The sequence below is a fragment of the Stegodyphus dumicola genome, chromosome 1 (genome assembly GCF_044657685.1).
Source record: "Stegodyphus dumicola isolate Sdum_Otavi_A_Nest chromosome 1, ASM4465768v1".
Classification (NCBI taxonomy): domain Eukaryota; kingdom Metazoa; phylum Arthropoda; class Arachnida; order Araneae; family Eresidae; genus Stegodyphus; species Stegodyphus dumicola.
Genome location: NC_140768.1, coordinates 237,688,275 through 237,701,676, shown reverse-complemented (window position 1 = coordinate 237,701,676; position 13,402 = coordinate 237,688,275). Strand labels below are relative to the sequence as shown.

General features: G+C 34.5%; 1 protein-coding gene across 6 annotated transcripts in view; it reads left to right on the top strand.

Moving 5' to 3' along the window:
- LOC118192035 (solute carrier family 52, riboflavin transporter, member 3-A-like) overlaps positions 1 to 13,402 on the top strand; it is a 99,596-nt gene that overhangs the window by 56,399 nt on the left and 29,795 nt on the right. For 5 of the 6 annotated variants that reach the window (XM_035362913.2, XM_085826631.1, XM_035362916.2 and 2 more), the window contains one exon: positions 13,103 to 13,342. In XM_035362913.2, coding sequence (XP_035218804.1) covers positions 13,103 to 13,342 — 240 coding nt within the window. Of the gene's footprint in view, positions 1 to 7,001; positions 7,160 to 13,102; positions 13,343 to 13,402 lie in introns of those variants that run through there. The other variant, XM_035362914.2, reaches the window with a different exon arrangement.

The following is a 13,402-nucleotide window of genomic DNA, read 5'->3' as shown; positions in this document are numbered from 1 at the left end:
AGATGATTTTGATTTAAGTCATTTAGAAGCAGAACAAAAAAATAAGATGATTGAAATGCTCATAAAAAATTCAGCTGTGTTTTCAAAATCTTACACCACTCTGGGTGAGACTGATGCGGTCGTGCCACAATTTAATTTATTACATAACTTTCCAATTCAAACTAGACCATACACTATTCCTCGCATTGCTAAAAAATATGCCCAAGAGGAGATAGCCAAATTGTTAGAAGCAGGTATTATAGAGCCATCGACATCAAGTTACAGTTTTCCAGTAATTTTTGTCAAAAAGAAAGCACCACCTAATACTGATCCTAGCAAATTAAAATTTAGAATGGCAGTAGATTATAGATTGTTAAATTGCATAACTGAATCATATCAAATATGTCTACCTAAGATTTCAGATATTTTGCATAATATAGCAGGTAAAAGTTATTATTGTGTGCTAGATCTTAAGTCAGCATTTTTTCAAATAAAGTTAGATCAGAAAGATAAAGAAAAATTAGCCTTTTGCACGGAACTTGGCAATTTTCAACCAACTCGGTTACCTTTTGGTGCAAAAAATTCATCTGCTTATTTCCATACTCTAATATCAAAATGTTTAGGTGAATTGCAGGGTCCAAATTTACAATATTTTCTAGATGACATAATTGTTGCAGCTAACAGTATAAATGAACTAGTAATTATTTTACAAAAGGTGTTTGACAAGTTACAAAAATTTAATTTAACATTAGACCCAGCCAAATTGCAGTTATGTAAACAAGAGATTACGTATTTAGGTTTTTCGGTTAATAAGAATGGTTTTGCTCCTTCAGAGGAGAATATTCAGAAAGTAGCCAAATTTCCTAGGCCAAGAAATGTGAAAGAGGTTCAAACATTCATAGGCATGGTAAATTATTTTCGACACTTAATTTTTAATTATGCAGAAATTGTCAAGTCAATAGTAAATTTAACAAGAAAGAATATACCATTCGTGTGGAACGAGAGATGCCAAAATGCATTAGATAAAATACAAGAATTAATTTTAGAAAAACCCACAATAAAAAACATAGAAAATGATAAACCTTTATATTTAGTAACCGATGCTTCTAGATCAGCCATTTGTGGCATATTAATGCAAAAAACTGATAAAAAGTTTTTCCCAGTACAATTTTACTCAAAAATTTTAACACCTGCTGAGGCTAGATATCCTTCAATTAGGAGAGAACTTTATGCAATCTTCAGATCAGTAAAGCAATTTCACGAACATCTGTATGGGAAAAAATTTATAATATTAACGGATGCTAAACCTCTGACTTTCCATATTAGTCTTGACAAACAGCCAGATATTGTAGCACGTTGGTTGTTATATTTACAGGAATTTCAATACACGATGGAGCATATTCCTGGTTTAAAAAACCCAGCAGACTACTTGTCAAGAGTTTCAGAGGATGTAGTGGTAAACAATGTAAATATATTTAAGACCAATGATAATTTGTCTATTCAAAACATAATTAGTAAACAGCAAAGTGATCCAGACATAAAATCAATTATAAAAAAATTACAGGATAACCACAAAGAAAGTGTAGAACAATATTTTATTGATAGTCATACAGATGTAGTAATGATAAAATTAAAACCTGTAAATATGAGAAAGAAAGACAGAAGTATCCAGAATAAAATTCTAATTCCTAAGGCATTAATTAAAGATGTATTACAGACAGTTCATGCGCCTCACTTTGGTATTCAAAAGACATATGAGTTTGTAAAGGCAAAGTATTACTGGAAAGGTATGTACAGCGATACGAAACGTTTTGTAGAAAATTGTTCAGATTGCTTACAAAATAAGTCTAGACCTCACAACACTCTGCCACGTCTAATTCCTAAGAAAGATCTTGCTCCTGGAGAGATGATAGCTATAGACATAGTTGGTAAACTGCCAAGATCCATAGATAATAAGTTTTATGTACTCACTATCATTGATCATTATTCCAGATATTTGGAAACAGTTCCGTTAAACAACTGCACTTCTCAATCCATCATAAAATCTTTAAATGATTATTTTGCCAGATTTGGCATTCCAAAAATCTTGTTATCAGACAACGGTTCCTATTTTTGTTCCACAGAATTTACTCAATTTTTAAAATCGCTTAAAATAGAACACAGAAAAAGTTCAATTTATTATCCACAGTCCAATGGGTTGATTGAAAGAGTTCACAGGGTAATGAAAGAATCAATTGCAGCAATATCAAACAAAATATTTGAATGGCCACAAAAAGTACTGATGTTTAAACTGTATTCTGTAACTCAATTTTCACCAGCAGAACTATTTTTCGGTAGAACATTAAATACTCCCATAGATAGCAATGATCCTCTTAAATTAGCAGAAGATTTTCAGGAATATTCCAAAAGAATAAAGGAACAATTGAGTAGAGATAAGCAACAAGTAAAATTAAATGAGGATGAATACTTTAATTGTGCAAAAAAATATTTGAAAGGGAGAAAAATTCCAGAATTGAAATCAGGGGATAAAGTTTTTATGCAGGAATTTACTGATAGAAGGGTGTTACATCCAAAATACAAGGGGCCATATGAGATCATTAAAAAGCTACGAAATGATAATTATATAATACAATTAGAGAATAAAACCACTAAAGTTCACGTAAGTAAATTGTCTTTACAAAAGCCTTCAAGAGTAGATTCAACACAAAATGAGGATTAGGAGTATAACACAAATGTAAATTGTCGATCAGCAAATCAAAAAAAAAAAAAAAGTGTAAAGAAGTTGTGATTATCATAAGAATGTAGTATGTGTACAAGCTAGATAATGAATGATGATCATGTGTGGTATGGATCAATTTAGTGTAATAAAGCGCTAATTGCACGATTTTGGTAGAGTTGGCTGGTCCACATACCAGAAGAATTGAATTATACTATGCAGGGTCTCATTGATTACTAGGTTGCAGATTCAAAAAAAAAAAAAAAAAAGTGTGGTTCAAATCTCCTTGTCTTACTGCTGAATCAAATTGAAGGTATGTAATTTAGTAGTGGATCTAATACAAATGTAGCTGTAGCTTGTAACAATGTCATGACATATTGGTATATGTAATGTATATGTAAAATGAATATGATCAAATGATAAAAGTAGCTATGTAATGAAATAGTGAATGTGATTCTAAAATGTAAAGAATGAAATAAGGTAAACAATGGTTAAGAGGAGTTCCATCAAAATTGATAATGCAAATGTTCTTAGTTTAAGTGATTGATTGGATATTTAATCATATGTGAATTGTAAATTATGTGTCTTAAGTGCCAAATTTTCATTGCCTGGAATCGCATCTGTGGTGATATTTTAGGAAAGAGTAGACATGCATGAGTACGTAAAAGAATAATACTAATGTAAGAATGTAAAAAAATGTGTATCACAAAGTGTTTAAAGTGCTGTGTTTTTTTTCTCAAGCAATGTGAAAAATTAATGTCAATTATGTGTGTATAGTGCATACGAAAGCTCAACTGTGTGCGTGTAATGTGAAATGTATGGAGTGCCGACGAAATGATAAACTGCAGTGCCTTTGCAAATGATGTAAAGATTGGTGTGAAATGCAGACGAAAGTTCAAGTGTGTCCAGCAGAGAGGGATTTCATTTGTCCAGTGATGGGACAAATTTTTTTTTTCTTCGGCCGGAGGGAATGTGAGAACATTGTGGCTACATCGATTCTTGTATCGTTATCACGCGCGAGCACGTGCGTCGAAAGGTATAAATACTGGAAGGACTGGTTTGTCTCTCTCTCTTTTTCGTTTTTCCCCTCTTGCTGCCTGACGTCGAGTTTAGCGAGTGTGTGGGCCTTCGGGCCACACACACTCAGCAGTCGCCATTTGTTCCTGTCTAATTTTGCCGAGAAAGAAGCAGAATGAAGAAATCCAGTACTTAAAGTAAAAGTTTGATTTGTGAATAATATAATATACGCGCAAGTGTGTGGAATTTGTGAATAAAATAAACGCGCAAGCAGAATATAAGTAACTGTTCGACTTCAAGATGTGCTGGACCAGCAATGTGTCACCACGTGCGATGTGTGTAAAGATCATATGAATGTAAAAGGAAAAAAGAAGAGCTTATTAGTGTGTAACCAGACAGCGCGATAATATGAAGATAGAATTCATCAAGTTTCAACCGCAAAATTATTCGATGGAACAGGATTGCGCGAATAGTCACGCGTCGGCACTCCACGGACATTCCATTTGAGTTATCGCATTGCGAGTATCTAAGTTATGATATTTTAGTATGTATATGTGTGTGATAAATATGTCTTATTTAATCCAGAAAGTATGTGTATTGAAATAAAAATGTGATTGGAAAAAGAAATTAATCGGCTCATGCATGTATCAGTGGGTAAGTCTTGTTAATCTATTTAGTAATGATTATGCAATGTACTAAACACCAAATTTTAGTTTAAGTATTTACGCAAAATTAATTTGTACTCGATATTCTTAGTATCGACACTTTATACGATCAAGGCCAGCAACACCACAACCTCTGACAGCAAAACACGTGAAAACTGTCAGCCTAAAGTGAAAGATGCTTTTGTGCGACAATTTTTCAGGAAATCAGGTTTATATTCTCATTAAACATAAAGTAACGTAAATATTCATGCAATGATTCCATTCGTCGAGATCAAATTTTGGATTGAACTGCCAAAACCAAAGTACGCCACGGCCATATTCTTAAGTAAGAGTGTGAACTGTGTCCCGGAGAACTTTCCGGTAGAAACTGGCTTATATTTCAAGCATATAAGGGAGAACACCTCCGAAAAACAAACAGTATGATTCTATCATGACTTTATAATCTCGACCACGGAAATGCCAGAAACACCTATTTCCTGAACCTATTTCAAAATTGCGATGAACCTGAACCTATTTCAAAGTTGCAGTGTAAGTACGTTGAGTAATTTGAAAATATCTACAATTAACTCCCGATTAAGTGAGGTGCGACAATCTCTGGTTAAATCCAGTTTTTATTGCAAAACGATGCAAAAATTATTGTTACAATTGCGGAGATCTCTGGTTAATTCTCTGGTCGCCAGCCTTTTTTTTTTTTTTTTTTTTTTTTTTCTAGAAACGATGGAAAAATTATTGTTACAAACCACCTTTGTAAGACAAAACTTTGTATGGAAAATAACGGCGAAGAACCCTGGTATCAAAGGCTAACAAGCCCTAAACCGAGCGTTAGAAATAATTAAATATATTAACGAAAATGCGAATTCTCTGTTAATAATCTCCATCAAAAACTAGTCTTTTAGAGAACTGCAAATATAACAAATGCAGAATCTAATATAAATTCCCATGAACAGCAACAAAATATTCTGTGCTAATAAAGAGTAAACATGTGAACACTGAATAAATGAGCCTTACAAACGAACAAAATCTCTTAAGAAAAGTAAAGCAAAGCAGATAAGTAGAGTAAAAATTCTGTTCTGCCTCTTACTTCAGTTTAATTTTTTTTTTGCTTTCGCCTCCTCTCCTTGCTTAACTCGGAGTATAAACTCAAGAAAATGAAGACCGTGTCTAATCCACAGTTGCATCCCATGTACCAGAATGTGCAACTGTCCTCAATAATGTAACCACTGTGCAAAGTTCCAGCTCCAAACGAATAGCAAACGTATCCACGTACGGGACCTGTAACTCTGGAATGTACGCTTCATAAAAATACATATAACCAGAAATGTAAACATTTGTATGAGGAATATTTCACAAATGCTGCAAATGCACGCCTAGATGGAGTTGGCTGCAAGTGAAGTTTGTGAAGTTAGCTGCAAATGCACGCTGACTTCACAAACTAGACATTAAAACGGCTTGAAACATCATAGCACGCGGTTCGTCCAGTCGATAGTCTACAGAAAATTCGAAACTACAGGGTGCGGCAGCGTTCATAGTAGGATATTATAAACACACCATAAGACAGTAACTGTAATTTATTTATTACCTCTTATGTCAATTAATAGTTAAAGGTATGACATTGCCGACGGGATTGCCTGGGATATTCTCCTAAATGAGCGATCGAACATATGCAAAGTTTGCGAATGACCACAAGGAGATCTTTTTGGGCTACGCAATATTGCAGCGCGAACATTTTCTACGGCTTCTGGTGTCCGCACAGTTCTTTCACTACTTCTCGGTTTGCCATTGTAAACAGAACCTGTTGTTCAAAATGCATTTACCCACCTCACAATGGTCTGTCCATCTGAAACTTTCCCATGACGTCCCATGTTGAAATGTTGCCGAAATGGACGCTGGGTAGGAATAACAGAGTAGTTATTTTTGAAATAACTTTCAACAGCAAAGGCATGATGTTATGCACTTCACCGATCCATACCTCTGTCACACTCGAAATGGCAGCTCATTAGTGCACGAATGCGGCACGAGCTGGCGCGCATTCATGCAGTACGTCATTGTACTACGCAAGTCAAATTTCGCTATGAACGCTGCCGCACCCTGTACTACGGAAAATTCGAAAATGCGAAAAGGCAAAGAAAACTGAATGGAATAACGATGATGATAACGGATGATATCTGCTAAAAAGAATAAATTCTAATTCGCCTCTTACCATTTTTTTATGAAATGTTTTTACGTGAATATGAACTTTGCTTTAAAGTTCTGTGCTAATATTGTTCTTTAATGTCATTTATAACTTACTATTAATGATGTTTATTTTTCTGTTCTGTAAGTACTTTCTTTTTATATAATAGGATATTCCCCTTTCTTCCTCTCTGCTTTTTAACTTCAGTCGGATTAACAATGATTTTGAATCAATTGTGGATGTCCCTCGTATTACCTCGATTAATCGAGAGATGAGTGTAAAAAGTGTGCTACACAGTTTCAGTTTCGATATAGCTCACGCTGTTCGATGCATCTTTGCAGAAATATATTATTCTTTTACGTCAAAGATTACATGTTATCGGTAAAGGGTGAATAGAGTAATCGTGTTCCTTTATTTATTAGACCAAAGTCTCGAAGTGATCGCTTTCGCCACTGCCTTATCAACATTCAGTGCTCGCTCGACATTAGTAATACCGCCTGTTAACGACAGTTTATTATTATTTATTACTATACACGTTCTCGGTAACATTTATACGATATAGTTCATAACACAGCAAAGAACATGAATTCCCCCTTTGTTTCTATTCAGGTATGTAAAGTTGCAATCTTATTGTCATAACAGTCGTTTGTAGCGAATCGCCTAATGACGTCTTAGTGCTTCTAAATGTATACTAATACGATTGTTCCTTGAATAATGCTCATTTGAACTGCGAAGCTCCTCTTAGGGAAAGTTTCTTCGACAGATATATTGGAAATGTTTTGGTAATTTTCGAAAGCACATGAATTTTTTACGTCGTATAAACTCTGGCTCGCATATGAAGCGCTTGGTCTGAATTTGGTCAATGCTTAGTGTGTCATGAATGTATTAGTCAAATATATCGAGATATTAGTCTTATTCATCATTTACTACCGTAAAATATACAGATATATTTATTGCAGAAGGGTTTTAATTTCGATGTCTGATGTTTAGAAATTTGTGTAACATCTGCATTGATTTGTATGATATAAGATTATTGTGACGCAGATACAGACAAATAGATAAGCATATGATTCATCTCACAAACAGAGGGCGTGGATTCAGGTATCGATAAATACAATACAATATTTCAAATGTATTTAGTTTTCTTTAGAATATCTGAGTAGCATTAGATAAAACTGTATTCTAGGAATGCAGTATCAAATGCCTGTAACATGATTATATGTATCTTAATTTTTGCTATGAATAGGTACGACTTGTTTGCTTACCCAATTATAACAAAGGATACTGATATATGTTAGCACAATTAATTTGGCAAAATTTGGCTCTTTTAACAGAAAAATAATAATGATTTATACCTGCGCAAAAAGTTATTTAATACATACGTGTTATTGCATACATATTTTATCTTTTAATTAGTTATTTGCCCGTAAAATTCAATCGATAAACTTGCTTAGAAGTGAATTTTTGATCTGGTGGAAATTTTGTGGCGATCGCTTTAGGAATAAATTCTTTGCATTTGTTTCTTTTAATGATTTTGCGGCAAAGTACTATATTTCTGCAAAACTTTTACAGCTATCTCTTCCATTTCAGGCAAATCTTACAACCCCATATTTTAAAATGAATTTCAGGCAAAAGATATCACGATCTGTCAATAAAAATTGTTAGAATTTGAAATACAACAAAAAGAACGTATACGAAAATGGTGATGTAGCAAGCTAAAATTGAAGAATTATTTTATGCGAGAAGCTGCGAAAGTTTAAAGGGCGTTCTGAAGATGTAATGATATTTATTTACCAAGATGGTTTACGTAAGCGAAGCACGCGATCTGTATTATCGGTGAGGCTTAGAGTCAGCAGTATATTTTTAATAGTTGTGTCTGTAGAAAGTAAATGCCTCTCTATAGATTTTCGAGCTTAGTAAGCAAAATTAGTTTAAATTTCAATAATTACAATAGGGAAATCATTATAAATATTACATCACAAAATTATTGGAAGTACATAAGTATTGTTATGAATTTTGCATTTAGATAGACAATTTTAGTAGAATTATAATAAAAATTGTTGTATTTTTCTGCGTAATGTAGCGCAAGACGAATTTTAAGAAAAAGCTATGTCGTAAAAGTAAGAATACAGAGGCATGTGGCTTATGTATCTCGGTAATTTGAATTGAAATTGAATAAATGTTATTAGCTGTAACCATATTAGCTGTAACCGTAAATCCACCCTCGTATTGCTTTTCAGTAATTTCGAGAAGCAGAAAGTACTAGAAATCTCTCGCGGCCGGTTGAAAGGTATTTAAGGCCGAAGAGAGAGCATCTACTCTGAGTTGTTGGCTATTGTTATTGTTGCGAGTTTAGCGTGATTAGTTTTCTCTTTAGATGCGCTTTGCATTGCCCTGTGTTTAACGTTCTTAATAGTTTCAAGTGATATACTGTGTGATACTATGAACACTTCTTATACAAATATTCCTGTAGAAAATTCCAAAGTTCTGAAAGATTTCTTTTGATAAAAATAAATTTTATAAACCTAATATCGGATTTGTGCATTCAATTTATTACGAACCCGTACGCATGCAACGGTATCTTAAGAAGAGAGTGCAACAAATACATTTTTTATTCATTTCTTATTTTAGCAATGATTTCCGTAGCAATAATTAAATAAATATTTTACACGTTACTCATTAGCTTTGCACTTAACTGACTGTTTTGCTTTTCAGGTAATATATTTTTGCCATTTAGTAGTATCTGTTCTTTCGCATTCCAAATGATCATACGTTATTTATAAGGAATTATATAATTAACTTTTAACGCTTGTTCATTATTGAGAACACATTTGCATATTAAACGGCTTATTCTGGATATTTGAATTACTTCAATCATTTGTATCAACACTTTTATACTTTAAGCATCTGTGTTCCGTCAACGATTGTAATTTTGTGATAATAAATACATTACTTATAAAATTCCTCACGATTAAAATACGAATGCTATACCATGCAAATTGCATAGTGGACGTATGTATGCAAATTATGCAAATGATTAAATTTTTAGGTTCATCACATGAAACAATCACACGTGCTATAACCACACAGATCAGCACGCGAAGCCATCATGTAAGTCGTTCTCAGAGTTGCGCAAAGTGCATGTGTTTGCTGTTATTACGCTGGAGAACCAACAATATACTAGTGGTCTAGTGTTAGCTGGTATTATACGCTGGAGAACCAATAAGGTGCGTTAACGCCTTTAAGATACCTTCGTACGTAGTTTCATCAAATTGATGTATTGAAAAGTGAAAATAAAATTTGGCAAATACATTCACTGTTATCCTTGCTAATCCTATGCTATCAATGTTATCCTAGTTAATACTTTGAAGCATAAGGGAGCGTTCAAACGATGGTCTGCCTGTGATTATTGTGATGGGCTAAAGGTGTAAGGGAACATTCACACAATAGTCTATCTGTCATTATTGTCATAGTCGCAATGCGTAAAATATTATTGCCATTGGTGTAAGACGTAAGAAAGCGTTATACAATAAGTTAACCGTCATTATAGTCATAAGGCATAAAATACATTAGTTTCATTCAGCCTTGTGTAAAAGGTTTTGAGCCTTAGCCATTCAAAGAAGGTAAAGTTGCACATGCTTGAAAGGGCAGCAGACTCTGTGAAATCGTCCACTAAATGTCAGTTTGTGTTTGCTTCGCTGTAAATGGTCGGTTCTGAAACCAGACTGACATAAAGTTCAACAGTTACGGTATATAGAAAAAAATCATTCGACCAGTTTCCGTGACGTAGCGATGACTGAATGCCTGGCAACGTAATTCGGTTTGCACTACCTGTGCCTCGTAAAGCCCTCGCATGAGCTCTCGATTGGAGAGTTACCATCGTTTGTCTATAGCTATCACATTTAACTGGATGAACTGAATTATTATGGCAGTTTGAATCAGTATTGCACGCCGCACCTAAGCTGATAAAGCTCTCTTTCTTTCTAAAAATATAAGGTTTTCCTCCTTCTTACATGGTGCGCCTTCATGGCGTAATTGGAAAGTACGTTCGGCTAGCAACTGGAAGGACAGTAGTTTGAGTCCCGGCGAGGGTATTGCATATTTTTCACGTCTCTTTGTCCAAAATAAAATGCCCCCCCCCAATGATGTCTGCAAATTTAGGCTCTCGCTTGTTACTTAAGCTCACTTAATTTTTTTTCTGTATTATTAAGTTGTTATTATTTATTCTCAAGTTTTGTTCCACTCAGAAAGTTTACATAATTTGTCCACTTTTGGATTAAATTAAAGTAAAGTTATTTGGTGGTTAATTCAGGATGTCGAAATTATTTGACATCAATTATGTCATTATGACATAATTATGAATTATGATATTATGTCAAAATTATTTGACATAATTGTTTATTTGAAAATTTAGTATTTAGCTATTCAATACTAAATTTGCAAATAAATAATTATGTCAAATAATTTACCAATTTTTATAATGAATTACAAAATACAACCAGCAGAGAATTTCTTGCGGATACCAGCCTCTAGATTTCAGACATAAAATATATAAAAACTGAAATTTTTTCTTTTGCGTCATTATTATTATTGCTTGTGTATGCGTTGATAAATATTTAGTTAAATTTGTTTTGTTAATTTTTAGTCCAAAGGGGATTTATCCCTGAAGGATTATTGTTTTCGCTTTGCGATTTTACGTTGAATCGCTATAAACGGCGAATTTATTTTCAAACTGTTGCCACCAAATGTTAGAGTCCTGCATTATATTTGAAGAAATTAAATAATGAAAAATCTGCATAAATGTATGTATATTTCTCGCATTGTGATAAAACAACGGTACATTGAGCCATCGAATTTTGAAGGACATAATCCTCCTACGAGTATGGGTATGTGGAAGACCAAATTTGAAATTTGGAATTTGTTTTATTATAGATTTCCTATTTTGTAAAACTTTAACGAATTTTTGATTAGCAATGTCAAGGATTTCAAAGCGAGCAATTGCAACGTTGTACAGTAAAAACATTTTTATCTCCAGCGCGTGAATTTTTGTATCGGAAATTCTAAAAGATATGTTCATTTTAAAACTATTTTGCGATATTGCTGTTGAACTTAAATAAATGTAACACACAAAATGTTAAAAAAACGCCCCTTTGGACGTAATTTAAATCTGAAACATTTCAGATTTTCTTTTATATATATTCTTTATATAATTTAAGAAAGGAGCTTACAGATTTTAGATCGTGAATTCGATCCATGTAATTTTAGTTAAAGACCACTAGTGTATTGTTGCGTTTATCTTCTGACACCGGTTGTTACGTTATTTTCTTCCTTCAAGTTCGTACGGGGTTCGTGTGGATTTGGAGTGAATAACGACGATAGCGCTTGATGGAGTATCGAAACACACTTTATTAGCCAGTATTCATCAGGACAGATCCAAAACAATTTTACAGTCGTCGAACTGTTATAAACACGCTGACACGTTCAGCGACACAGCCTTCACACTTTCAGGTAATAACGGTGAAGACGGCTTCACTGCAAAGCACCAGAGTACAGCTCCCGACTCTGCTTGGTCGTTCTCGGAACTCCACGTACTCTCGAGATTCTCCACGCTACAATTCACGATGCACTCGACGACACACAGAGCATAGCTCTCGACTCTTCGGTTCAGTCGTTCCCGGTTCAATACGCTCCGTCGACGATGCACTAACCGCGATATACGAAGAGACTCTTTCAATGCACTTGACGTCCCACTCGGCACTCGACGGCCGGCTGTCAACTCGATCGTCTCTGCACGGACTAACTAGATGAGAGACACTCTATCTCGCACTCGACGAGGCACACACACACTCGTAACTAACTCTGTACCAGCAGGGTTTATATAGCTTTTGACTGGTGTTCGAGAACTTTCTGGGCTAAACCGGTAAGAATTCGTTCCAGAAGGTTCTCCAACCGTCCATGGTATGTCGCCAAATGGGCGATTTCCCGCCAAATGTGGCAACCCTGCCTTCCCTTGCCATTTTATGGCAACCCTAAAACTGCTTTGTGGGGAAGCTATCTTACAGCGCCTTTCGTAACAGTATAGAAATGCACATGCCGCTCTGTAAACTTCCTTTAGCCGGTCGCCTGCTCAAAACATCTGGCTCAGGTTATTAAAAGGCACTGGATCACATGATGCAACTGGACGAAATCCTTGCGAAATCAAGATGGTTATTATATCATAACTCAAATGCGAAATTATAAAGGATGATAAGAGAATTCGGGGAAATTCAGAAAGTTTCAGATTTCTTTTTCACGTAAAATTGCTAGTCGTATTTAGAATCTTCTGATGACTTAGATTAAATCAGACAATAGGCAGACGTTTAGCGAAATATTGCTAAATTGCTGTCAAATATTTAAACCATTTATTTAATTCTGTAACACTTGTTTACATATGCTAAATGGTAATATTCATAAAATGTTTTATATTATTACATGATAAAATACAAAAATGTACCGTAAATTTATTAACTATTTAGCTATATTAACATATTTCTTTGTTTTGCTTTCTAACAGGTTAGTCCAATGGGCGCTAAACCGAAGGTCTCTATCCGCAGTGTCAGTGTTGACATATTAATAATCTTGTTTGGTGTCAGTTCATGGGTAGCCGTCAATGGACTGTGGGTGGAACTTCCGGTGCTAGTCAATGCACTTCCAGAAGCATGGAAATTGTCTGCTTACATAGTGATCACCACCCAAATAGCTAATCTGGGACCCATTCTCTTCAGTGCGGCTCGGAGAAAATGGTCACAAAAGGTGATTACTTTTGCCTACTTATAAAAACAAACTGTATTTGCTTGTCGGAAATGAATGCCG